Source organism: Chrysochloris asiatica, unplaced genomic scaffold (assembly GCF_000296735.1).
Source record: "Chrysochloris asiatica unplaced genomic scaffold, ChrAsi1.0 scaffold00041, whole genome shotgun sequence".
Taxonomy (NCBI): Eukaryota; Metazoa; Chordata; class Mammalia; order Afrosoricida; family Chrysochloridae; genus Chrysochloris; species Chrysochloris asiatica.
In genome coordinates this window covers 16,524,302-16,551,852 of record NW_006408559.1, presented here as the reverse complement: position 1 = coordinate 16,551,852, position 27,551 = coordinate 16,524,302, and the positions used below count along the sequence as shown (strand labels likewise).

Genomic DNA, 27,551 nt, shown 5'->3' with positions numbered 1-27,551 from the left:
TTTACGGGAGTAGAAAGCCTCATCTTTCTCCCGCGGAGCAGCTGGTAGTTTCGAACTGCTAACCTTGCGGTTCACAGCCCGATTCGTAACCACTATGCAACTTACACTAGAAAACCAACATATCAGACGAAGGGGCCCAGAGCATGGAGAAAATGAGTCAAGATTCACCACAGATGCGGAGTGATGACCCTCTTCCTAAAGTCAACCCACAATCCAGGGCTCAAGTTGTGAGTGTATACCACAGGCTCTACCAATGCCTGATCTATCATCAGTGAGGGGTCTGTGCTTTCAACAGCAACCAAGAACCTGAACATGGGCCATAAACCCTTCCCCTATCCTCACCAAGGTCAAAGAATGGCGACGGGGGGAGTGAGGGACACAACGTCAACATTAAAAAAAAAAAAAAAGATTTTTTTTTTTCTTGGTGTCTGAGTAGCCTCTGAGGGGCCCTGGAGCGGGAAACAATAATAAATAAACCTTCATTTAGTCTTTGGATATTGGATTCAAATCTCAGCATCGGGCTAACTCAACTTCCCTGCCTCTCGGATAGTACAAAACTACACTTCCGGGCTGGCCTAGAGATGGGAGAAGGATGTTGGAAGTAGACGGTCCCTCCATGGTTCCTCCCTGCAGGAAGACATGGGTATATAGAGCGGCAAAGATAGCTCCCAGGACATCTTCCGAGATTGAAATGTTGATGGCTCCCACCACACAGGTTCTACTCACATATGATCCAAGCATACATGAGTAGAACCTATGTGGGGTGGGGCACTGGGCCCAGATGAACTTCACAAATACATCAAAGGAGAATACGAACACTTTTATAACTCTGGATTAGGGCTGGTCACCTATCAGGAGGAGCAGCAAACTCTGGCTTTATTGCTTTAAATGAAAAACAGGAAACTGCCCTTTGAGGGAGAACTTGCTATCATTTGAATAAATGTTACCATAACTGTAATAAAGAAACATAACTACTTTCAAGTTCATGGCTTTGCTCCTCAATTCCACTAAGACATTGTTTTGAACACTAAACTTCAGGGTCTTAAAATCACTAGATCTAACAGTACTTGTGTGAGCCTGGGTCCTCTGAGAAGTGGAAGCTAAGAGAGAATTAAATGTATGATCGATGCATGAGGGGCAATATCTGTGAGGACAAATGGAGAAGAAAACAGAGGGGTCTTCAAAGCTGCATCAACTGAGGGAGAGAGGGGAGGGAAAGTCTTCCCTACAGGGCAGGTCTAAGAAAACCATCAGAAGATCCTTGAATCCCTGGTGGGCAGACTGGGAGCACCAGCAGGGTGTTGGGTTTCAGAAGCTAGCAGCTGGAGCCATCTGTCTATCAGCACACCAGCTCCCTGCAGTCCAAAATGGGAGGGGAGTCTCTTCATGACCACCAGGGTTCTGCTTCTCCAAACAGCTCTAGACACCTGTTCTAGATGATCTTAAATAGTAAATTCATCAAACTCCCCAGTGATTCATACCAGTAAATACACAGAGGTGGGTTCCTCCATCTCAATTCCCAAATTAGAGTGTGGCTAATGTTTCCCAGAGTCTTCTGGGAAAAAGCAGACTCTGATGAGAAAGAACCTATGGGGTTACACTAAGTTAAACTTAGAAAGAAAAGCCATCAAAGAGGGAGGCCAGGGACTACCAATGTGGGCTCTCAGTTGGAATGCATGTGTGAATGACCCAACATAGTAGACCTGCTAGTACAGCAATGAACCTGATTTGTAAATGCTGCTGAATGAAGGATCATATTGCTTACGTATATTTATGACATTTAACTCAGAATGCCTGTCACTGTGGCACATAGGGACTTGACTTTGGAGTCACCCATGTAATTATAGGTTGGATTGTGTCCTCCCCAAAGTACGTCACCTTGCCTGCATCATGCGTCTCAGTGGTTTGGTAGTTACACAATGATGTCATTTGGCAGCTATGTGATGATTCCCCAAGAAGTGATTGGATGTGATAAACCAGGAGGAGGACTAAGAATGGGCTGCAGCACCTTTAATCCCACCCTAACCCTGATCCAGAGACCTGGTGTGGCACTGTGGGCTAATGAGTCAGACTGCAAAGTCCTTTGACTTGCAAGGTTGGTGGTTCAAGCTCACCAGATGCTCCTTGGAAACCCTATGGAGAGTTGCTATGGGTCGGAATCGACTCGAAGGCACTTAACCACAACAACCCTGATCCAATGTAAGGGGTGTGGCCTGTGGCGTCTTTTATCTCATAACTGATAAAGGCAGAGAGACGTACTACCACCAAAAGAAGCCTTTTGTTGTTTTCTTCTTTCCCTTTACTGATTCATTTCCCAAACGGTTATCAATATAGATTCACAAATACTAATTACTACAACATTGTGACTAACCCACCAAAAAAGCTGATAAATTCAGTGACCATCAAAACATCAGCAGCAATGAAAACAACACGTGCTTACAGCATGTACAAAGGAAACCATGTGATGGAAAGTGTCATTGTAATGGGTACTAAAGGCAGCTCTGACAGGAGACCATTTGTTGGTATGTTTGCTGAGGTTAGATCTCCTTGAGTCGATATCTATATACAACTGTGATAGCTAAGGTTTTGTGTCAACTTGGCTGGACTTGGATTCTCAGTGGTTTGGTAGCGAAGACATAGGAATCTTCCATGGTGAGCTCTAATATAATGTGACCCCTCCATGATGTCCTCAACCCTATCTGATGTATCCATCCTCTACGTGGTAAGTCATCACTTATATGATGTTAATGAGGCCAGATACAACTGCGTCCATCTCTTTGGGAGCTAAAAGAAATGGGCAGAGAAACAGAACACTACTCCCACCAAGAAAGAAGAAACAGAGTGGAGGGCATCCTTTGGACCTGCACCGTGAACTTCCAAGATCCAGGGGGAGATTGATGACAAGACATCTGGAGATCTCCAAGGAATGCTGAGTCTACAGATGCTGAAAGGAGACCAGCATCTTGCTCCAGAACCCATGCTCTGGGTTTAGACTTCCAGCCTCTAAACTGTAAGATGTGGGAATGAGTGTCTTTTCTTCCAATTTGTTGTAATCCTGTTTATTGTATTCGAATGACCTTTCTTTGTCTTTTTATGACTTTTTCTGGAGTGAGTAGGGACTTTCCAACTTCTGGATGGCCTCTTGTTTTCTTCTTACTACTTTCTGAAGTTTCGTTCTGTTGTGCCTAGGGTCGCTAAGAGTCGGTACCGACTCGATGGCACTTTCTGAAATGACTAGGGACTTTTCCAACTTCCTTAAGCTCCCTTAGTAATTTGAAATAGCCAATCAATTAAGGACAAGAATGTGCGCCCTAGCAATTTGAATTAGCCAGCTGGGTAAAGACCAGACTGTGTGGTCAAAACCCTAGCCAATGGGGTGAGACACAGCCTTAGACTCACGTTAGGGATAAAACCCGAGCAGACTGCTCTCCCGGCTTGCTGGTTTGTTCTTGTGCCGCTATGCACCCTTCTGCAGAAGTAAAAATTTGCCTTGCAGAGATTCCTTTGATTTTACTAAGTGTCTATCTGTGACATCACGGTTCATTTCTAACAGAGAGAATAACCAAAAAACTAAGGTACCAGTAGGCATCTGCCCTCAGGACTGGAAAAAGCTCCATCTTCCCCTAACCTCATCGAAAAAGGCAGATTCTCTGAACAAAACTGGGATTTGGTTAGAAAGAACAGAGGTGGCCAGTCCCTGCAGACTTGTCCAAAGCATCTCTTTAGGATTGACACTTCCAGGCCCTGTTAAGAAGGTTCGGTCATAGGAATGTGCTCTTTCTCAAATCCAGCCTTTCACTGTTAGAGTTCCATGTTCTGGGATATGAAATATCTTCACATTGCAATTCCCTCGGCAACTCTGCTTACAGACACCCACAGACGATATTGTTCAGAGCTAAGGTTCAGTCTCTCCTCTGGAAGTTCTTCTCCGATCCCATGATCAGAAGTAATCTCTGGCTCCTTTCTGTCCCTTTGCACTTAATTTGCAGGTGATTTCAGCTCTTCCATCTACAAATCTGTTATGATCGCTGTTTTCAGGTCTGCTCCAGAGGGTGATCTCCCCTTTCTCTCCATGATCCTCACAAAAGATGTGTAATGAGAGGTTTTCCCTTGCTGAAGGGCAAGGCCTGCGATGTGAACTCCCCCATGAGCCCAGAAAGCTTTGTCAGGCAGGACCCATGCTGGCGCCATCTTCCTTTCCCTAGTTCTCAGAGACCTCAGTGCTGAGTCAATATCGTCCCTTTGTTCCTGGGTCTCAGTCAGCGCCTGCTTCTTCCTGAGTGGAGTGTCCAATGGCATGCTTCCACTTTTACTCTCTGACCTCAAAAAAAAAGAAAGAAAGAAAGAAAGAAAAGAAAAATGTCTTTATTTGATGCACCTTCTTCTTTTGAAGGAGTCGTTGTGTGGAGCTGTGGGCTAATGAGTCAGACACTATAAGGTTGGTGGTTCAAGCTCATCAGCTGTTCCTTGGAAACCCTATACAGGGTCACTATGGGTTGGAATCGACTTGACGGCACTTCACAACAACAACTTCTGCTGGAGCAACGCCCAAGTATTGTTAGGGGCCCTTTTAGAACAGTGGCAGTCCTCGTGTCGTGCTATAGGACAGCACCGGACGGCTAACTGCAAGGTTGGTGGTTCAAACCCACCAGCTGCTCCTTGGAAACCCTATACAGTGTCAATACTTTACCACAAGAGTGGAATTTATATAAGCACAGACTGGTTACACATGCTAAGCAACCAGACACATAAGAGACACTGAACTCAGCTTTGATGAGGAACTTCTCTGACCCCCTCGCTTGGTCTCCTGCACATTCCGCCTTTAGGACTGGCCCTTCTGGCTCCTGGAAGCTGAGCTCTGAGCCCTTGGAATAGTCTGTCTATGGATGCCTGAGACTTCATGCCACATGCTTGGACACATAGTCTATCCTAACAGTGTGGTTTCCTGTGGGGTGGGGCAGGGTGCTGAGTGAGGCTGCAGCTACATGATGACTTCCATTAACAAACTCAGACACCAGCTTCCCGGGTCAACCACTTCATATATGTTGTCATTAAGTGTGTACCCAAGTGGCTCTGCCAGAAGGGGATACCTGGACATGTGCTCTGATTTCCCCTGGACCTCACCCCCTGGCCCCTTCCTGTGGCCGAACTTCATGTCCTTTCACTGTAAAACAGTATGAGCCTGGGCATGGCAGCTTCTGGGCCCTGCGGGTCCTTCAAGAGAATGATGAGTCTGAGGGTGGTCTTGGGGACGACTTGTATCGTTTTTCACCCAGGTTCCCACTGTAGTGGGTGCTTCTTACAAAGTATAATTCTGATCACTACGTTGATCATTCTGTGTACCCCCATGGACCCCCCAATACACACAGAGCTCTGTTACCTCCCTGTGGCATGACCCCACTGAACCCCACACTGTGGTTCCTCTTCTCTCCCAGCTTCCAGCCTGTGGGTTCATATTACACTTATTGGCAGATGGACACTCTCCTGTCTCAGTGGTATTGTCTTCTCCTCGGAAACCCCTATTCTTTCTTGCATCTCAGCTCAACCCCACTAACCCTTCTTCTGACACCAGCAAATGCCCCACCTTGCTACTCACCACAGTAGCAATTCTACGTGATTGGTCACTTGAATATAGTGCTTCTCTCTCACTGGACTTCAGGACCTACAAGTCTGTCTGTGCTTACCAATGATGGTTTAAATAAATAAATGCATCCTGAATAAATGAATAAGTATATAACAAATACTCAAAACGAGTCTGTTGAAGAAGTGAGTATATAGCTGGGTCTGTGCAGGGAACCTTTTGCCTGAGGACCAATGTCGTCAGGTTTCCAACAGTAAGAGCAAGGAAAAATCCTTGCAGGAACCACACTTGTGACAATGTACTGTCATGTTGGTCATTGAATGAATGTTTAAAATGGGATTACTAGACAGAAAAGAAAGTAAGTAAATAAGTGGGTGTTTTTGTTAGATGCTATCTAGTTGGTTCTGGCTCACAGCAGCCCTGTATAGGGTTTCTAAGGAGTGACTGGTGGGTTTGAACCACTGACCTTGTAATTAGGGATCCAGCGCTTATCCTACAGCGCCACACCAGGACTCCAGATAAATAGGTAGGTAGGTAGAAAGGATTCTTGGTGTGGCGCTGTAGGATCAGCACTGGACTACAAACCACAAGGTCAGCAGTTCAAATCCACCAGCTGCTCCTCGGAAACCCTATACAGGGTTGCTGTGAGTCAAACCAGCACTTAGCAATAATGTAGAAAGATTGAAATACATTTGATAAATAGCTCCAGTTTATCTTTCAAAAATGCATCCTTTCAGGATCTCACCACCAAAGCTTGAAACCATTCAGTTTCCTCGCTTGGTGTTGACTATTACCAACATTTTTAAACTCTGAAAATTAATTTTTTCAATGATTATTTTGCCTGTTGTTGTGGTTGTTAAGTGCCGTGGAGTCGGAACCGACTCATAGCGACCCTGTACAGGGTTTCCGAGGGTGTAAATCTTTAGGGGAGTAGAAAGCCTCATCTTTCTCCCGCGGAGCGACTGGTAGTTTCGAACTGCTAACCTTGCGGTTCACAGCCCGATTCGTAACCACTACGCTACCAGAGCCTAGCAATAAGTAAAATGAAAACACGCCCTCCTTGTTGTGAAAGTGAGTCTTGCAAATATATTCTTATCCTAACAACAACAAAAGCAGATCAGCAAATGGGCAGAGTTAAAAACATAAATTTCTGGTCCCGCACAAATGGAGATTATGGTAAACTCTGCCAGGTGGTTCCAGGGATTCCTAAGAAGTATCTCTTTAGAGGTCTGTCGGTGCCTTGTTGGGAAGCAGTAGAAGCCCCTCCCATTGCAGTACCGCCGGTGTCCACTAATCGCCCCCACTTCCTGCAGCTTAGTGCAAACTTGGCAATGCTGACAACCCTTCACTTCCTGCGGATCCCTCTTGCACCAACCCAGTGCTACAGAACATTGCACTGGTCTTTGAAACTTCACTCTGGGGCAAGTCAGGGATGTGGTCTTGGAAAGGGGAGGACAGGTTGGATCTCAGCAAAGTTAAGGCTGAGCTGCAAGGAAATGGTAGGAAGAGTTTAGCCAAAGCTTGGGTTCAGTTCCTAAAGAAATCAGAGGGAGATCAAAGCTGAGAGTAGGTGGGCAGCCAGCCGCTCCGGAAGAGGACCTGAGAGCCCGGGGGTGGGGGAAGGGCCTCCCTCTGAGACAGAACAGGAGCGAGTCACAGGTTAGCATTCAACTGGGACATTGGTGGCTTCCAAAAGTGCTGATGAAGAGAAACCAGGAAACTATTTACACATCTGATAACTTCAGAACTATGACCAGGACTTAGGGGAAGACTCCTAACCAGAATCATCGCACCTCTTGTCTGTCCTCTTCATCCCCGTAAAAAAAAAAAAGCCAAAAAGACCCTCTCTTGTTGTTATTAAGTGCCGTTGAGTAGGGTCCCACCCACAGCGACCCTGTATAGGGTTTCCAAGGAGCAGCTGGTGAGCCTGAACCGCCGACATTACAGTTCAACGCCACACCAGGAACCTCTCGAGGAGAAACACGGTCCGACCGTCCGCTAAGCGGAGTTGTACAGAAACACTCGGCATCCAAGTCCCCGGGGCTCATCCCTCTGCGTGAAGGAGCAGCGAGCAGCCCAGAGCACTACAACTCGGGTCAGCTTACTGCCAAGCAGGAAGATCCGGCCAGGGCTTCTACGTAGACTGCCCACTTAGGTCAGATCCCTGGGACGGCGAACGTCCCGGACAATGCATGGACCCTTGATCGCCACTAGGGGTCACCCTCGACCCAGAACCCCGCCCAGCTGGTGACTTGGCTTTGCGGGTCCTAGGGTGGCGCCGCCTAGGTGCGCTGGGAGGAGGTGCTTTGCTAGGAGGGACCCGAGTGGGAGAGAAAAGGGAGGCAGGGACCCGGACACCACCCCACTTTTTCTTCGACTCCGAGTCCCGTCCAAGCTCCGCCCAGGTGCACGCGTCCTGGAGAAGGGCATCGCCCAGGTGGAGTATCCGGGACCGGGGACGGATCACAGAGAAGACAGATCCGGTTGTCCCCGCTCCCCGGTTTTCTCGCTGAGCGCCGCCGCGTCCGCAAAAGCCTGTCGGATCCCCGCCTGTCCCAGGTGACTGCGACCGGAGCGCGGGCGGCTTCTGGGAGGTGGGATGCGGGGGCCCGGGCTAGTACGGCCTTGTCTACCCCTGCTTCCGGGCTATGTCCTTCTTCTCCACCACCCTGACTCGGTCCCCAGCACTCGGGGCTCCTGGGTCACTGGGGACAGGGACCGGAGGGCGCACTTTGTTCCCCAGGGTCCGGGCTGATCAAGGAGAGGATGGGGGAGACCGTAGAGGAGACAGTCTGGGGCCCACGAGTGGACAGGCTAGCCGGGCACCCGCTGGCTAGCCCGGACCAGGACGCAAGAAGGAGGCTAGCCTGACACGGGGGGGTGGGGGGAACCTGACGCGGTTCCATTCTCTGCAAGTGAAGCCAGGCCCCAGGGCTCCATTGCAGAGTTGTTGGAAGGGGTGGACTCCATCCACTGGGTAGAGCTGGCCAGTGTCAGCCTCCCAGCTCCTTCAACTCAGAGACCCTAGAGCACAGGAGTGGGTGGGAGATGCCCCATACCTGGGCCTTCAGGCTGGGCTTGTGGTCCTTGCTAAGTAGGGGTATTAGGGGGCAGGTGCTTACATTTTCTCAGACCTAGCTGTGTCAGGCCCTCACCTGTGAGCTCCCAGCCTGGGCTAACACTCACTCCTGCAGGGACCAGATCTCTCCTTTACAGACTTGAGACTGGAGGTGAAGCATTTTCCCAGTCAGCTGCTTTGAAGGCACTAAAAAGCCCAGTGTAGACACTGAGTTTTAAGACGACAGAAAACTCAGAATGAAATGCTAACGGAGGTGGAGCCTCATAGCTTAGCTGAAAACTCCTTGAGCACCTAAAAGTTCCAAGCAGGTCTCTGACCTTCTGCCCAAAGACATAAAATAGCAACTTACCTCTCCTCCAGCAACCCAGTTGGCCAGCCAGGATCAGCCAGGTCCCAGAACCCTCCTTCCCACCTGGGTTTCCGGATTCCTTCCCCTCATCCATGCCTCTCTCCAGCCAAGCACTCTTTCTCTAACTCTTACCTTCTTGTCTCAGGAATCAGCAGGAAGGCATTTCTCCTGCATTGCTGGTTTCAGCTTGATGTCTCTAGTTCACAGAGGCTTTTCTTGTCAGCCAACCCGAGTAGCCTTCCAGCCACCCCAGTCTTCTCATTATAGAAATAATCACTTGCTGTGTTTGGTTTGTCTGGTGATGTACTGACTTATGGACCATCTTCCTGCTCTGAAATATCAGATTCCTGAGAACAGGGAATGGAGTGAACCCAGTGCTGCAGCAGAGCTTGGCACGCAATGGGAAGCCCAGTGCATGATGTTTGAGTGAACAATGCTGTTGTCTGCTTGTTCCCTCTGTATGTTCCAACCAGGCTGAGTGTCCTTTTCCCTCTGCAGAAGCCATGGCAACTCCTGATGCTGCCTTCGAGATCCTCATGAATGGGGTGACGAGCTGGGATGTTCCCCCAACTCCCGTGCCCTGTGAACTGCTTCTGACTGGAGAGGCTGCCTTCCCGGTGATGGTGAACGACAAAGGCCAGGTCCTCATCGCTGCCTCCTCCTATGGCCAGGGCCGCCTGGTGGTGGTGTCCCATGAAGGCTACCTGGTGGTCCCTGGGTTGGCTCCATTCCTTGTCAATGCAGCGCGCTGGCTCTGCCTCACCCCGGGAGCTCCCATCGGTGTGCACCCATCCCTGGCACCCCTCGTGAGCCTCCTTCAGAAATCTGGAGTCCAAGCACAAGTTGAGGCAGAACCAGGAGAGCCCTTGGGAGTTTTCTGCATGAATGCCTACAGTGACACCTTGACTGAGAAGCTGGTCCAGTTTGTGAAGCGTGGAGGGGGTGTGCTCATCGGGGGCCAAGCCTGGTATTGGGCCAGTCAACATGGTTGTGACCAGGTGCTGTCCAAGTTCCCTGGGAACCAGGTGACAAGTGTGGCCGGGGTGTACTTCACTGACACCTATGGGGACAAAGGCCGGTTCAAAGTCTCAAAGAAGGTGCCCAAGATCCCACTTCAGGTCAGGTGAGTGGCGTTCTTCTGATGAGGAGTCTGACTCATATAAGGCAAGAGATCTGACCTTGCCCTTCCCCACTTCAGTGAGCTTCATTTTCATACCAGAGATTTTCCTCTCCGTGTTGGAATCAGAACACATCAAATCCTGGATGACTCGAGAGCCTTGCTGTGTAAGAGGAGCTGTATCATGATGAGTGGCCAGTCATGGTCATCTCCATAGGAAAGTGTGTCTTAGTCACCATTCCATCTCCCAGGGCCTGTGCCTGGAACATGTTGTGCGTCGTCATTGAGTGAACTTGTGTAGAGCAGAACAAAAGGTCTCCTGTCCTGCTCCAGCTTCATGATTGCAGTTGTGTTTGAGCACATTGTTGTGGCTGTTGTGTTAGACCATCTCTTTAAGGGGGTCCCTTGTTTTCACTGGCCCTCTACTTGACCAGCCATGACGTCCTTTTCTGATGACGTGTCCACAGTTAGTGAGCTGAAGTCTCAGCCTCCTCACTTCTAAGGAGCTTTCTGGCTGTGCTTCTTTTAAGACAGATTCCCTTCTGTCAGTCCATCCTGTCAACTCAGCATTCTTCCTCATCAGCACAGTGCAAATGTACCAATTCTTCTGTGGTCTGCCTTACTCATTGCCCAGCTTTCTTCTGCATATAAAACCATTGCTAAGACCATGGTTTGGGTCAGGTGCGCCTTAGTCATCACAGTGACATCTTTGCTTCTTAACACTTTAAAATGATCTTTTGCAGCATAACTGCCCAGTGCAATCCAAATTGTCATTTGATTTCTTGACTGCTGCTTCCAAGGGTACTGATTTTCATGATTGATTCAAGTACAAAGAAATTCTTGACAACTTCAGTGCTTGGAATGTAGAAAATACTTGTGCTAATGAATGTTGTTGTTGTTGTTGTTATGTGCCGTGGAGTCAGTTCTGACTCATAGCGACCCTGTACAGGGTTTTTGAGGCTGTAAATCTTTACGGGAGCAGACTGCCTCATCTTTCTCCTGCGGAACCGCTGGTAGTTTCGAACTGCTGACCTGCGGCTCGCAGCCCGATTCGTAACCACTATGCTACCAGAGCTCTGTTCCTGGTCCCCTGTGGGCATTGGGATATGGCAGAGGTCAAAGAAGCCTGCTCTAGGAACCTCGTATTCTAGCGGAGAATTAGGTAATTAAGGTGATAGATACTTTCTAGACCAGGTGTTGGTAAGAGCTAGGAGAGGAAGCAAAGCAGAGTAAGGGATGTGGGGGCCTCAGGTCCAGGCCCTGCCCTGCCCTGCCCTGGCCCCTCGGCCCTGACCTTGTCCTGCCCTGGCCCCTCAGCCCTGGCCCCCTCCTGCCCTGACCCCACAGATCTGAGCTGGGCATGCCCTGAGCCTTTTCCATCTGGAGGGTGGGAGGTGGTGTGGTGCTCTGTGGCGGATCTGACTCACGCTAGCTTGTCTTGCCCCTGCTACTAAGGGGCACATAGCTTTCTCCCATTAGTCTAATGCCTCCTAATTGCCAAAGGATGATCCTCTTCAGCCAACTAAACCTGTTTTTCTTCACTACAACTAAATTTCTCACCTCTGCCACTGGATCGGAGGACTGTTGTGGGTTTGTTTGTTGTTTTAACTTTTCATTATGGGAAATTTCAAGCATGGACCAAAGTAGAAAGACTAGTTCTGGGATACCTCAGGTAAGCTTCACCCAAGCCTACAACAGCCTTACTTGTGTCACCAAATTATGCAAAGCACAGCCATCTACCTTTCATCTTAAATGTTCCAATAATCCTCAATATCTTAGTCAGTTCTAGAATTGTCTAAAGTTGATTTTCAAACTCATAGGAATTGGTGTTGAAATGTTTGGGCTGCTTGATCAGACAGTTACATGTCTTGTGCCGTTGAAGTTTCCTTTCCTTCTCTTTGGATTTTCTGCCGTTTGTTGTTGAGGATACGCATCCTTTATCCAGGAGAGTTTCCCTCCTTCTGAACTTTTCTGTGGTGTCATTTCGTCTGCTCCTTTGTTCCCTGCATTTCTTGTAAACTGGGAGTTAGAGCTGGTTTCTAGAGCAGGGACTAGCAAATAGGGCTATCTGGCTTTGTAAATAAAATTTCATTGTTTTGTTGTTATGTGCCGTCGAGTCGGTTCTGACCCATAGCGACCCTGAACAGGGTTTCCAAGGCTGTAAATCTTTACGGGAGTAGAAAGCCTCATCTTTCTCCCGCGGAGCGGCTGGTAGTTTTGAACTGCTGACCCTGAGATGAGATTAGCAGCTTGATTTGTAACCACAAGGCTTATTTTTCAGTAAAAAAGCCAAAAGAGACAAAAGTTTTATGAAATGATACTTCCGGGATGCAGCCCCTGTAAAAACAACCATTTCTGGCCCGCACCCATTCTCCCATTTCAGACATTTATGCAGCTCCCCCCACTGATGCACTACCAGTGGGAAGATAGCTGCCCGATAAACCCCAGAAGCAGAAAATGTAGGTGGGTACTCTGAAAGGGTTAATTTTCCTACTCTTGTTGGGATGTTACCCAGACAATTCCAACGCACAGCAACCCCTGTGACGGTTAAAAAAAAACAAAAACCTGAAGGTTTTCTCCACGGAATCTCACAGAAGCAGATCACCAGCTTGCGCTTCCTCAGAACCACTCAGTGGATTAGAACTGCCAACTTTGTGGTTAAGCAGCCAAGAACTTAATCTTTGCACTACCAGGGCTCTTTAATAGAGCAACTAGAGATACAATACTGGCCAGCCCCAAATTTTACTGGCCAAGTGAATGTTAGTTTACAAGCGTAAAACTCTAAATCACAGATAAGACAAAAGAAATGGGTGACAGTAACTATTACAAAATGGGAGAGAGTCACACCAACCAAATCCAATTCAACAAGCACTTACACCTCCAACAAGAAGTAGGTGCACATTCTTTTTGTACCACCAAACCTCACAATCAAGAGTAGCTCAAGTCCTTGCTCAATGCACACCCGCCACTGACCACACATTTCATTCTGAGCACTATGAGCAAGCAGCTGTCTTCCAGAAATTCTCTCTTACCATCCCTCTGCCAGGCACCAAAAGAGGGTTAACCTGATCCATTTCAAAACCCTGTGACCATATAAATACATATAAGTATAAATGTCTTTAGAATACCCCTTCATTCATTTATTGTCTGGATGCTGGCCAGCTGTAACAACAGAGTGGACCCGTTTTTACAGAGACCATATGGCCCACAGGCCAGAGATTTGAAAAAAAGTTGATCAACCCCCAAGGGTTGATAGACTCAGGTTTGAATTGTAGATGGTGATGTGCACTTCTGTAAGAAAATATATAGTCTCTCATTTTCCCTCTTACAAGGACATCAGCAGTCATTCATTGGTAATCATTGCTTAGCCTAAGAGCCATTGATTCTTTCCTGGTTATTAAATGGTAACTTTCTCATTTCTTTTTATTGTTTGGAATGCATCTATAAAACCGCTCCCCTTCATCAACTATGTATTACCCTGTGGTGAGGTTTATATGATCATGATGAGCTATGGGTAGCATTGCAAAGAACCGGTATTCCAGAACACTTACTTGTGCTCGTGAGGAACCTGTACTTAGACCAAGCAGCAGTTGTTAGAACAGAACAAAGGGATACTGAATGGTTTAAAATCAGGAAAGGTGTGCACCAGGGTTGTCTCCTTCTACCATACATACTTGCTCAATCTGTATGTTGAGCAAATAATTAGAAATGCTGGATTATATGAAGAAGAATGTGGCATCAGGATTGGAGGAAGACTCATTCACAACCTATAATATGCAGAAAATACAACCTTGCTTGTGAAGAGGATTTAAAGCAGTTACCAATGAAGCTCAAGGAGTCCTGGGGTGGCGCTGTGGGTTAATACGCCAGACTGCAAAGCCGTTTGAACTGCATGATTGGCAGTTCAAGCTCACCAGCTGCTCCTCGGAAACCCTATACAGGGTTGTTATGGATCGGAATCGACTCGATGGCACTTAACAACAACAATGAAACTCAAACACTACATAGTCTTCAGTACGGACTACACCTCAACACAAAGAAAACAAAAACTTTCACAACTATAGCAATAAGCAAAATCATGATAAATGGAGAAAAGATGGACGTTGTCAAGGATTTCGTTTTCCTTGGATCCACAACCAACATCATTGGAAGCAGCAGTCAAGGGAAAAAAAGGAATATGGCATCAGGCAGATCAGCTGTAAAAGATTTCTTAAAAGTGTCTTTAAAAGACAAACCAAAATGATTAAATGATACCTGAGTGTTTTGTGTACATCTCCCCCCCCAAAAAATAAACAAACAAACAAAAAAACAGAGGCAATGGAAGCAAACACTGTGAATGATGATGCATGGAAGACGTTGTAACCATGCAGTGAAACGGGGTAAAGCTCTACTCCCATGTAAACTCTCACTCAGTTCACAATAAAAACTTTAAAAGATAAACCAGAGACGTCACTTTGAGAATTAAGGTACAGGAGTACCCAAGCCTTTTTAATGGCCTCATATGTTTGGGAAAGCTAGACAGTTTATAAGGCAGAATGGAGAAGAATTGAGGTGTTGGTGAAGAATATCATAGATACAGTGGTCTGCCTTAAGAATGAACCAATCTGTCTTGGAAGAAGTACAATCGGAATGTTCCTTAGAAGCAAAGGTGGCAAGATTTCATGTCATTTCCTTGGACATGTTATCAAAAGGGACTGGTTCTGGAGAAAGACATCATACTGGTAAAGCAGAGAGTCAGTGAAAAAGATGGAGACTCAACAAGAAACATTGACGCAGCAGTGGCTGTGATTGGGGTGGTGCTTCGTTTTGTTGTACGTAAGGTTGATAGGAGTTGGAGCCGACCTGATGGCACCTAACAGTAACAAGCCCCAGTGTGGTGCTGTAGAATAATCACTAGACTGCAAGATCAGCTGTTCAAACTCACCACCCGCTCCTTGGAAACCCTATACAGGGTCGCTATGTACCAGAACGGACTCAACGTTGCTTAACAACAATTATACCACGCTTTACTTATATGACATATGCATGCGAAAGTTGGGCAATGAATAGGGAAGACTGTAGATGAATGGATGCAGTTCGATTATGGTGTTGGAGGAGATTATTAAAAATACCGTGGACTGCCAAAAAAATAAATCAATCTGTGTTGGGAGAATTACAACCAGAATGTTCCTTGGAAGCCAGGATGGTGAGACTTCGTCTCTCATAATTTGGGTATATTGCCAGGAGGGACCAGTACCTGGAGAAGGATATCATCTTTAGTAAAAGGGAGGGCCAGAGAAAAAGAGGAAGACCCCAAATGAGATGCCTTGGCACAGTGGCAGCAGCAATGGTCTCATATGTAGCAAAGATTGTGAGGTTGGCCCAGGACCGGGCAGTGTTTCATTCTGTTGTGCAGACGGTAGCTATGTGTTGGTACCTACTCAATGACACCTAACTACAACAATAGCACATATATAACATAATTTATTCAATTAGTTCCTTGTTAAGGGACCTTTGAGTTTCCGGTTGTTTTGCCTTATCGCTAGACGCAGAATTTCTCTGTCAAAGGACAAATGAATGTGCACTTTTGCAAGTATCACTAAATGTCCCGACTTGCAGGTGAGGTTTCCCAGGAAGCCAGCTTTATGAGAGAGATGGCAAGCAGGGGTCCTGTAAGCTGTGCTCTCGGAAGAACCACCTGTGAGGCAAGGGAAGGGTTAGGATTATGCAGAAGGATAATGAGACCTATGGGGCAAATGCTTAGTAATAAATGTTCCCAACAATTTCTCACTGTCAAGTGATACACTGACATGTGTATATTACATATGTTGTTCTTGTTAATGATGTCAAGTTGATTCTGACTCATAAGGACCCTGCATAGGGTTTCCAAGGCTATATATCTCTGCAGGAGCAGAGCACCTCCTCGCTCCCTCACGTAGCAGCTGGTGGGCTTGAACTTTTGACGTTGTGGTTCACAATCCAGGTTTATCTACAGAGCCACCATGTTTCCTGTGTATTGCATCTATAGAGAGACTGTAATGGGATACTGGTTGCCTAAAGTATAGTATTTCCTGAAGTTTATGGGGTGGATGATTATGTAGCTATTAAAAATAATGTTTTCACCAATTAGTCAAAAGCATAAGAAGATACTCATGGAACCACGGACAAAGTTAAGTAAAATATAAAGTTCTGGATTCAATATGATATCAGATTTGTTCATAAATGTGAGTAAAGCTAAGAACATAAAAATTAGAAGAAAATAGCATAATATTACTAGCATGTCTCTGGTGGTAGTTTAGTTATTGATGTTCAGTATCATGGAGTTGGTTCTGATTCATAGTGACCCTGTATAGGGTTTCCGAGGTGCGGCTGGTGGGTTTGAACTGCCAACCTTGTGATTAGCAGTACACTATCCTATAGTGCCACACCAGATAAATACTGTTCTCATCTTTAAAACATTCTGTTCTTTTTAAATGTTCTATTCTTATAGTTTGAAAGAAAACATTTCAAGGCTATTTCTCTGCCTTTTCAGAACTCTTCAACAATTGAAAACTACAGTGGACAGGAAAGGAAATCATCTAAGATTTGTGTCAAAAGACCTTCGCCCATTGACCACTGTATGATGAGGGGGTTTCAAAAAGTTCCGGAAAAAAATCCCGATCTTTTAAACCCATTTGTCCCCACGCTTTTTGAAGCTCCCTGGTGTGTGTGTGTGTGTGTGTGTGTGTGTGTGTGTGTGTGTTGAGGAGTTCTTCCAGGATCCCTGGTTTAAAACTTGACCAGATTTGTGGGCCCCACCCCACATTGTAGAGCACAAAGAGTTTGAGTTTGGGGCCCTGCAGAGCTGAACTGTAACCCTGAGTCTCGGTCACTGTCACAGTCTGACACGTCAGAACTACCTCCCCAACCCTGGCTCTGGTATGGATAAAACTGTCACCTGTGTCATCATGAAGCCTGTTGCTGTACAAATATGCCCTGCTTCTTTACTGCCAATGTCTTAGTGACATTTTGAGGTGTCCACCCATCCACATGATCCAGAGTCCCAGGGGTGTACTCATTCCTAAGGGAGTCACTTCTGTCTCCCGCCCCAGACTGGGGAGGACTGGATAGTGGCCTTCAGCACCCTGTTGGGTTTTTCCTGACTTTCTGTATCACTGTTGAGCTCCAGTCCCCAACAGTCCTGTCATCTTTGCTCCTTGTCTTGGTGGTGGCCTGGGGAGTCCCTGAAACAACACAGGACACCAAGGAGCCCCTGTTTGGGCTGACACAGTATCAGGGGCGCTGAGGTTTGCAACCTCAGTCAGAACTGTGCTGGAGCCAGCTGGTCCTGGACTTAAATTCAAGGAGGTCCTTGTATTAAGTCCAGATTCCTCTCAGTATTGTTCACTCTGAGGTTGTCGGTGGACTTTACTGTCAGCAATCTCAGTCAGAGGCCTCAGGACTGGACAAACAGGTTTCCCTGCCATCAAACTTCAGCTGGTAGGCCCAGAGTGCCCCCAGGGGACTGCTGTCCTGCCCCCACCCATGCTGTCCCCTGGGCAGGACATTGTCCATAAACCAACCAGAGGTCTTCTGTTCTAGCCCCAGGAGCAAGAGTTGAATGCACCTCCTATTTTCCCGGCTGCACCAAGGGAAGATAGTGAAGCTACTTGACCAATGAGATCCTGAAAGCACGTCAACAGGAAACTGTACAAGCCAATCAGAAACAAGCTTCTTTTGCTTCTGTGCTTTCTCAATATAAGCTAATTCCTGCTGATCCTTAGAAGAACACCTTTCTACTTTTGGTTGGTAGTGGTTACGAATCAGGCTGCGAACCTTAAGGTCAGCAGTTCGAAACTACCAGCCGCTCCGCGGGAGAAAGATGAGGCTTTCTACTCCCGTAAAGATTTACACCCTCAGAAACCCTGTAAGGGTCACTATGGGTCGGAACCGACTCAACGGTACTTAACAACAACAACAACACGCATCAAGACTCTTGCGCTCAAACAAACCTCATCCAATAGAGTCATTGCATCATTGGCTGGGTTTCTTTTGGACAGACATACTGTTGTAACTTTTAAACAATTAGTGGCATTCCATTGCTTAATTGTCAGTACTACACTTCTTTCTTTTTATGGTAATAAAGAGTGAAAGTAGCTTCCCTGGGCCAAGAGTCAAACACAAATTAGTCATAAAGACATTTATAAAAACAAACAAAAACAAAAAACCAGCTTTTTTTTTTTTTACAAGAGAATCCAAAGTTCGGCAAGTTTCCCCCTCAGTTTTGATGAAGTCTTAAAGGTGTTTATCCACTCTATCATTTTGTCTACCATATGACCACATTGTAATTTCACTTAACGTTCCCGAACCACTGGGCCAGAGTAGAGCTGCTCCTTAGCGTGTCCTTAAAGAACAGGTGGCCTCATCTTTCTGGTGACTGTGGACCTTGGGGTTAGCAGCTCAATGCGTAACCCTCTGGACCACATAGACCTGATACAGCGCCATGTTACATATTAAAATCCAAGCCACCATTAACAGGAGTGAGAATATAACATGAGCTGTTTTCCTAGCCCATGTAGAATTGTCCGGTCAGCGAGCTGACTGAGACCCCTCGGTCCTCTGTCCTCTGCAGGTGTGGGGAGGACTTCAGTCGGCATCAGCAGCAACTTCTGGAAGGGATCCCAGAGCTGGACATCCAGACCGGAGGCGTCCCTTCACAGCTGCTGGTGCATGGAGCTCTGGCCTTCCCCCTGGGGTTGAATGCCAACCTCGGCTGCTTCCTGGCCGCTGCCCGCTACGGCCGAGGCCGTGTGGTGCTGGCTGCCCATGAGGGTTTACTGTGTGCTCCCAAGATGGGGCCCTTTCTGCTCAACGCTGTGCGCTGGTTGGCCAGAGACCAGGCAGGAAAAGTTGGGGTGAACAAAAGTCTGAAGGGCCTGTGTGCCCTGCTGTCGGCAGGGGGTATGGCCTGCAGCCTGGAGCCCCATGTGTCCAGGGAACTGAGTGTCTACTGCTGCCCTGCATACAGTGGCCAGGAGACCCGGGCACTTCAGGAGTTTGTGGCCGAGGGTGGGGGGCTGTTGATCGGGGGCCAGTCCTGGTGGTGGGCCTCCCAGCACCGTGGCCACTCCGCTCTGGCCAGCTTCCCTGGGAACCTTATCCTCAACCCCATGGGCCTCAGCATCTTGGCCCAGACCCTCAACCAGGGCTGTTTCCCAACGCCTACCCCCAAGATGAGGAGTTATCACTTCCGCAAGGCACTTGCAGCCTTCCAGGTGTCCTCGAGCATGGAAAAGGGCTGGCTGGCCAGGCTGGGCACAGACATTACAGCCTTCCTGCAGATCCCTGCTAAAGGCATTCCGGCCTACGCCTCCCTGCACCGGCTGCTCAGGAAGACCTTGCATCAGGCCGGCCTCCCTGCCGTGAGCTCCAGCAACCCTGTGGCCAGTGACTCCCGCGAAGCCACGCTGCTCTGCCTGGCCACAGAGCTGGCCCACGCGGGCACTGACTGCTTCCAGCTGGCCCAGGGGCTTGGAAATGGCACCTGCCCATCCAGGCTTGAACACCCCATCACTGTGGAGGTCAACGGAACCAACAGAGGTGTGTGGGAGGGGAAGGGTCAGGGAGCCCCTTGGCTCTTCCTCAGGTGATTTAGGGGGACAAGGCAGGGCAGGTGGATGAGCATAGGTAGCTGGGAGAAGCTGTCCCATGTGGGGGGAGACTCAGCCTTCCCCTCAACTTTTGCCAGGCAGCGGTGACTCTTGGGTAAGCACCGGGCTCTACCTTCCGGAAGGATACAATGTGGAAGTCTCTCTCTCGGAAGCTGCCACATCTGCTGGCCTGAAGGTAAGAGCAGAGCACCTCTGTGGCATCTCCCAAAGCCTTGGGCTGTGCTATCCAGGGTTTCAAAAGCTCCTTACTATGGAGCGGACCCCAACTCATGGCCACCTGAGGTGTGTCAGTCAGTGGCTGGGTTTTCAGAACTATTTCACCTCTGGGCAGACTCCCAATTGCCAACCTTATGGTTTGCAGTCAAGCACCTTAGCCAATTGCAGGACCCAAGGTCCCCACCCTGTCTGTGAGAAGGAGACAGCCTGCCCATTTTACAGATTTTACAGTGGAAGCAGCAAAATTTCAGAGAGCAAAGCCCCGGAGCTGCTCATGTCTGACCCAGGATCAGACCTAAGGCCCTGGTTTCCATGTGCAGGGATTTTCCCTACCCACAAGGGTGCTGGGAGGCTCCCAATGTGAAGGGACAGGTGGCTGACACATCGCCGGTATCTCACCATCCTCTGTGAAACAATGCCTGTCTGAGTTCAGCCCCTTTCCTCCATACCTTAAGGGAGGTACACAACCTGCCCTCCCCTGGCCCCTGACCCTGACAAGCGTCCTCCCTCCTCCATTCCCAGGACACTTCCAATTACACTCAAGGGCCCTTTGTTGGCGTCCTTTCCAGACATTAAACCTAAGAAAAATGATCCCAGGACCAGAGAGAAACAGTGCTCAGTCATCCAGCTAGGAAGACAATAGACCCCATCTTCCATCCCTAAGGGCAGGTGGGCTCCCCTCTGCTGAGCTCACTCCCACTCAGCCAGCATGTTGCTCGGGCCCAGGGCCAGTGCCCAGTGAAGGGGCACATTTATTGCCCCTGGTCCCTTACACTCAGATTTGGATCCCCTGTGGAGCTGTGTAAGTCTGTGGACATTTATTACCTCTGGTCCCTCACACTCAGATTTAGATCCCCTGTGGGGCTGTGTAAGTCTGTGGACATTTATTACCTCTGGTCCCTCACACTCAGGTTTGGATCCCCTGTGGACATGGGTTATTAGACTTGGAGCACTGACAGGATTCTGCTCATGGCTCCTGGAAACAGGAAGCAGGGTCCCGTGGTACCTTCTATCCACATACGTAGCACCCCACCGGGCAGAACCTCCAGGGATGCCCTTTCTCCCCACTCTGCAGGTGCAGGTGGGCTGCCACACTGATGACCTGAGCAAAGCCAGCAAGCTGTGCCGAGCACCCGTGGTGACGCAGCAGTGCTGCATGGACCAGCCCCAGCTCTCAGTCCCCTGCCTCTGGGGGGGCCTGCTCTATGTCATCGTGCCCAAGGGCAGCACTCTGGGCCCGGTACCTGTTACCTTCAGAAGGGCCGGGCCAGCCCCCTACTTCAAGCTGGGTGAGTGGGGACCAGGGCTGAGCTGAGGCAGGAAGGGGCTGGGGAACTGCATCAGGAGTGTGCTGGATGTAGAGGGGAGGGACCAGGGCAGAAATGTAGCTCCTGTGTCCACGGATACGAGAAGCCCTGTGTGTAGGGATACAGAGTGCCCTGTGTCCAGAAATACAGAATCCCCTTTTCCAGGGATACAGGGAACCCAGGGTCAGGAGACACGGGGCACCCAGGGTCAAGGGATACAGGACACCCAGTATTAGGGGATTTGGGGCACCCAGGGTCAGGGGATACAGGGCACCCAGGGTCATGGAATACAGGGCACCCAGGGTCAGGGAATACAGGGCACCCAGTTTGAGGGGATGGGGCACCCAGGGTCGTGGGATACAGGGCACCCAGTGTCAGGGGACATAGGGCACCCTACAACCATGGATATAGGACAGTGTTTCCATGGAGACTCAGGAAAGAGCCCCTCTTCCATTTCACAACATATGAAGTCTCAGGGTTCATGATGCTTACTCCCAGGTCAGACATCACTGGAGGAGTGGAGAAGGTGCATTAAGGACAACCCAGCGCCCTGGGGAGAGCTGGCAACCGACAACATCATCCTGACTGTGCCCTCCTCTAACCTACGCACCCTGGAGAACCCTGAGCCCCTGCTGCACCTCTGGGACGAGATGATGGCTGCGGTGGCCAGACTGGGCGCCCAGCCCTTCCCCTTCCACCGTCCTGAGAGGATCGTAGCTGATGTGCAGATCTCAGCGGGTAGGTGCCCTGGTGTCTGGGCTTCCCCTGTTGATTCTTTTGCCTGTTTTGAACACCCAATATGAGTAAAGCATGATCTTACTAGTAAAGTGGGAAAGACGACATAAAAAGCATGCGCTTACCACACTGAGAAAAAGAACTAGATGGTGCCCGCTACCACTGCCGACCTCTCTGAAGGGATCATGTAGGAAGTCCTGGATAGAGTGAGAGAAAAATGTGAAATGAAACTCACAATCATTAAAACACTAGGCTGAGGTAAAATCGGGCAGAATCCACAAGATTATGGTCCTTAAAGTTCATCTGTTAATCTTGGACTGAATTTACCCCCAAGGCTCCAATTTTAGTCAAACAATCCACAGGTGTATAAGACAGTAACACTGGGAAGTGTCCACTCTGTAGAACTATCAACTATTTGAGATCAAAAGAGCAACATTAGCTCAGGGATGAAATTCAAAAGGCAGGAAAGGGTAGGAACGAAAATGTCATGGAAACCGGAAGCCCAGAGAGGAAGTGGGTGAGTGCTGGGCATTATTGGATCGCCATGAGTGGCATGAAATAAAATATGTGTGAATGATTCCACAGAAAACAGACTCACCTGTAAACCTTCACCTAAATCACAGTAAAAAGTTAAAAAAAGGAAAAGAAAAAGGTGTGGGTTTACAGGGGATGAAAAGGTAAATCCTTCAAACCTGCAAGACTAGATTTCATAGGCTGGTAGAACAACCTTAAATAATGGCACTTGGGTCACAGATGACAATGAGGGGGTTTCAAGGAGAGGATTAAAAAGGAAATTGTTCCTTTGAACCTAAGTCAGAGTACACAACAGAAAGAGGAAACAAGTGAAGAGGTTTATTTTAAGCACTGAGTGGTTTAGAAGACAGGGGGAACCCAGGGAAGTATAAGGCGCTCTGGATTCCACATGGAGATGTTTTCTCTGGACCTCAGTTTTCTCTATAAAGTGGGACTGCTAGCCCAAGTCATCATGGTTATGGGTGTAAATCGGGACAATGATGGTTGATATTGCCAAAGAAGAAATGGAATTGCTCTAGCTGCCAAGGAATTTCAAATCCAGACCCAGGACAGGATGGTTCAGGCTCACATGAGAAGGTTGTTGTTGTTGTTGTTAGGTGCCATCAAGTCCGTATCACCTCATAGCAATCCTGTGCACAACAGAATGAAACATTGCCCGGTCCTGGGCCAACCTCACAGTCGTCACTGTGCCTGAACCCATTGCTTTAAGGAAACAAAGTTGGATCATCTGCATATCACAAGTTGTTAATGAGTCTTCCTCAACTCCTGATGTCACATTTTTTTCCATATAATCCAGTTTCTCAGATTATTTGCTCAGCATACAGGTTGAATAAGTATGGTGAAAGAATACAACTCTGGTGTGCACACCTTTCATAATTTTAAACCATTTGGTATTCCCTTGTTCTGTTTGAACAACTGTCTCTTGGTCTATGTACAAGTTCCTCCTGATCACAATTAAGTGTTCCAGAATATTCATTCTTCGCATCAGTTTGTTGAAAGATTTCAATTTGTATTCCATATATTCCCAGTGCCTTTTACTTCAGAATCATTGGCTCTTGATCATATGCTACCCCTTGAAATGGTTGAACATCAACCATTTCCTATTGGTACAGCAACTCTGTGTATTCCTTCCATCTTCTTTCAATGCTTTCTGCATCATTCAATGATTTGCCCATAGATTGCTTCAGTATTGCAAGTCAGGGCTTGAATTTGTTCTTCAGTTCCCTCATCCTGAGAAATGCTGAGCATGTTCTTCCCTTTTGGTTTTCCAAATTCAGGACTTTGCACATTTCATTATATTTGACTTTGTCTTATCAAGCTGACCTTTGAAATGTTCTGTTCAGTTCTTGTACCTCCTCACTTCTTCCATTTGCTTTAGCATCTCTATACTGAAGAGCAAGTTTCAAAGTCTCTTCTGACATCCATTTTGATTTTTTCCTTCTTTCTTGTCTTCTTAACGAACCCTTTGCTTTCTTCCTATATGATGTTCTTGATGTCATCCCGCAACTCTTCTGGTCTTTGGGCTTTAGTGTCTAATGCGTCAAGTCTGTTTTTCAGATGATCTCTAAATTCAGGTGGGATATGATCAAGGTCATATTTTGGTTTTCATGCACTTGTTTTAATTTTCTTCAGCTTCAGCCTGAATTTGCATATGAGCAACTAATGGTCTGTCCCTGGCCTTGTTTTGACTGATGACATGGAGCTTTTCCATCGTCTCTTTCCACAGATGTAGTCAGTTTGATTTCTGTGTATTCCATCTGGTGAGGTCCATGTGTATAGTCATCTTTTATGTTGTATATTTGTTGTAGGGTAATGCACTAGACAACAAGGTCGGTTTGAAGCACAAGGTCAGTGATTCAGTCTCATCAGCCACTTCTCAGAAGCCCTATGCAGGATCACTATGAGTCATGGCCAACTCAATGGCACTTACCAACAGTAACAATTACATACTTGTTGAAATCTTAAATTAATCATTTTTCTATTTTAAAACTAAGACATGTTTACTTGTGATTTATATTTGGAGCAACTTTAGCTAGGTGCTTATCTTGTTTGCCAGCAAAAATGTACTCTAATAAACTAGTCTAGTCATTCTCTAATGAAGATTTTGAGATGTCAAAATAGGACTGTGGTTTTAATAAACTTAATAGTTTTACTCTACACAAATAATAATAATAATAATAAAAGATATTTGCAGTGAAGAAGTCATCAGTCTTGCAAATTTTTATCATGCGATCTCCAACATCGTTTCTATCACTAAGGCCATATTTTCCAGCTACCGATCACTTCCTTTTTCAACATGGAACAGAAGTCCATGTAAAAACAAACAAACAAACACCGATCACTTCCTTTTTCAACATGGAACAGAAGTCCATGTGAAAAAAAACAAACAAACACCGATCACTTCCTTTTTCAACATGGAACAGAAGTCCATGTAAAACAAACAAACAAACAACAGCAGTAAAGGAAACATTAGATTATAGCCAGAAAGACTGAGTGAAGGATGCGCATGCTGTTCATGGCTAGAGTGAGAAGAAGGCATAACTCAGGTGAGAGAGAGTAAGGGAGGCTGGGAGAGAACTAGGGACCAATCACTTCCTGTCCAACTCAAGGAGAGCATTCATGGTAGTCAGCAAGATGCTGCTGGAATCCCTGGGGCACTGGATGGGGCAGCGAAGCCACACCACAGGGAGACATAAAGGTAGGTTCAGGTGAACCTCACACACCCACCTCTTCTTTCTGGATTCCAGGCTGGATGCACTCTGGGTACCCTATCATGTGCCACTTGAAGTCGGTGCAGGAGATCACCCATGAAGCAGGCATGAGGAGCAGTGGCCTGTGGGGACCCATCCATGAGCTGGGTCACAACCAGCAGAAGTCTGGGTGGGAGTTCCCTCCACACACCACGGAGGCCACCTGCAACCTGTGGTCTGTCTATGTGCACGAGACAGTCCTGGGCATCCCTAGAGCTCAGGCCCACCCTGCGCTGAAGCCTTCAGAACGGGAGAAGCGGATCAGGGTACACCTGGGCAAAGGAGCTCCGCTATGCGACTGGAGTGTGTGGACAGCCCTGGAGACATACCTCCAGGTACTGGACAAGAAGGAGGGAGGTGGCACCCTAGACCCCACGTTGTGGAGCACCTCCTGGCCCCAGGTGCCTTTTAACTCCTTTACCACCAGGTGCCTCTCAGGTTATACTCCGCTAAGTCCCACTCACCTTGCCATGTTTTTGAGATGATGAGTACGAGGAAATGCAGAGTTCTATGAAGTGTAATAGGAACAAATACAGAGTGAGGTCAAGAACAGGGACTCTGAGTGAACACCCCGTAGGATTGAGGCAGGCACAGCTCTGTCATTCACTGATGTGAACTTGTCCCCTAACAGAAATGGCTGTTGGGGGCGGTTAATTCTGTTTTTTCTTAATATCAGCTTATGAGTCAAGTGAGAATGACATCACTTTATAATAATAGTGTCTGTGGGCAGTTGGGAGTCCTGGTGTGGTGCCGCAGGTTAATGCACTGGACTGCAAAGGAGGTTTGAACCGCAAGGTCGGCGGTCCAAGCTCAATACAGGGACTCTATGAGTAGTTGGAGCAGACTGCATGGTCCTCAACAACAGATCAATGGTAGTGATAAAAGACGAAGAATTTTATTATGTGTAGAAGTGTTGACAGTCCCCAGCTTTTGGAGTCCCAGTATATGTAAGATGCGAGGGTATTGAGGTTCCAATATGCCCAATATGTAAGATGTGAGGGTTTGGGGGTCCGTATATGCCCGATATGTAAGGTGTGAGGGTTTTGAGGTCCCAATATGCCCAGTATGGAAATTGTAAGGGTTTTTGGGTCATCCAGGCTCTAAACCTGCCGTGCTACTTAGGAAACCACTTGGAAACATGATTCTCAGAAGTGAAATGATAATGATGACTGTCATTTGTTGTGTGCGGACTTCTTGTCAGAAGCTGTTATTACTGTTTAGGTTGTCAAGTCACTTCCAACTCAGCGACCCTACGTACAACAGTCTTGCTCTCTCAAGATTTAAGACATTAGCTTCTCATTTATCCCTCTACTACTCCAAGGGTGTTTAGGGTTTGTGGGTAACAGGTAGGTTGTGGATTTGAGGTTGGGTTTCTGTGCAGTGGTTTGTGAGGACATGGAGACAGATAGTGGGAGTGAAGCTAATGATTAGAGGACATTACCCATCACTGTGGTGTCCTAGTGAACATGTGTGGGGGGCACAGGTGGGGAGGGAGTCACTTTGGCTGCCATGTTAGGTGGAGTATCTTAGGTAGACCAGATCCTTGAGCTGCCCATTTTTCTCTCTCTCCCAGCTCCAGGAAGCCTTTGGATGGGAACCCTTCACCCAGCTCTTTGCTGAGTACCAGACCCTCCCTTGCCTGCCCGGAGATAACACTGGCAAGATGAACCTGTGGGTGAAGAAGTTCTCCCACCAAGTGCAGAAGAATCTGGTTCCGTTCTTCAAGGCCTGGGGCTGGCCGGTGCAGAAGGAAGTGGCCGACAGCCTGGCTTGCTTACCAGAGTGGCGAGAAAACCCCATGAGAGTAGATTTCCTTTCCCCAAAGTGAAGGATGTCCAGCCAGAGACACAGAGGGGCCAGTCCTCCAACTCCACCACCATTTCGGCCCTTGTTGACTAAGTGCCTTGAACCTGAACTCTACTTCTCAGTTCACCTTCAAGAACACATTCCACCATAAGGTGGAATAGAACCTCCTTTCTCAGGAACCTGCCTCTCCCCGCTGTCCTCTGTTTCTCTGCATGTAAGACTCCTGTCACCCATCAGACACCCACTGGATCCTTTAGCATCCTAGACGCCACAGACTCAGTTCACTCTCAGAAGCCTTGGTGGAGGGAGTCTTGTCCCTGGAGCCTTTACAGTCACACTCTTGCATCATTCCCTCACTCTTCTGGCCCTGAGCAATGCTTTCTGTTTCCTGTGACCTGAGGAGTTTCCTAAGAGCTTGAGAGACAGGCTGGTGCAGTGGAGGGAGTCC

At 47.8% G+C, this 27,551-nt stretch overlaps 1 protein-coding gene across 1 annotated transcript; it reads left to right on the top strand.

Moving 5' to 3' along the window:
• Positions 1-9,512: 9,512 nt before the first annotated feature.
• On the top strand, positions 9,513-27,125 carry FAM115C (family with sequence similarity 115, member C). The gene is made up of 7 exons (XM_006861283.1): positions 9,513-10,132; positions 18,717-19,684; positions 19,833-19,930; positions 21,047-21,260; positions 21,777-22,016; positions 25,295-25,632; positions 26,871-27,125. The coding sequence occupies exons 1-7, from the start codon at positions 9,513-9,515 to the stop codon at positions 27,123-27,125; spliced, it is 2,733 nt and encodes a 910-aa protein (XP_006861345.1).
• Positions 27,126-27,551: the final 426 nt, after the last annotated feature.

Excerpts from the sequence above, each read along its gene's own strand:
- FAM115C (XM_006861283.1), top strand. The coding sequence starts at position 9,513 with ATGGCAACTCCTGATGCTGCCTTCGAGATCCTCATGAATGGGGTGACG. Across the intron at positions 19,685-19,832 it reads GGTCAACGGAACCAACAGAG|GCAGCGGTGACTCTTGGGTA; the intron begins GTGTGTGGGAGG and ends AACTTTTGCCAG. Across the intron at positions 19,931-21,046 it reads CCACATCTGCTGGCCTGAAG|GTGCAGGTGGGCTGCCACAC; the intron begins GTAAGAGCAGAG and ends CCCACTCTGCAG.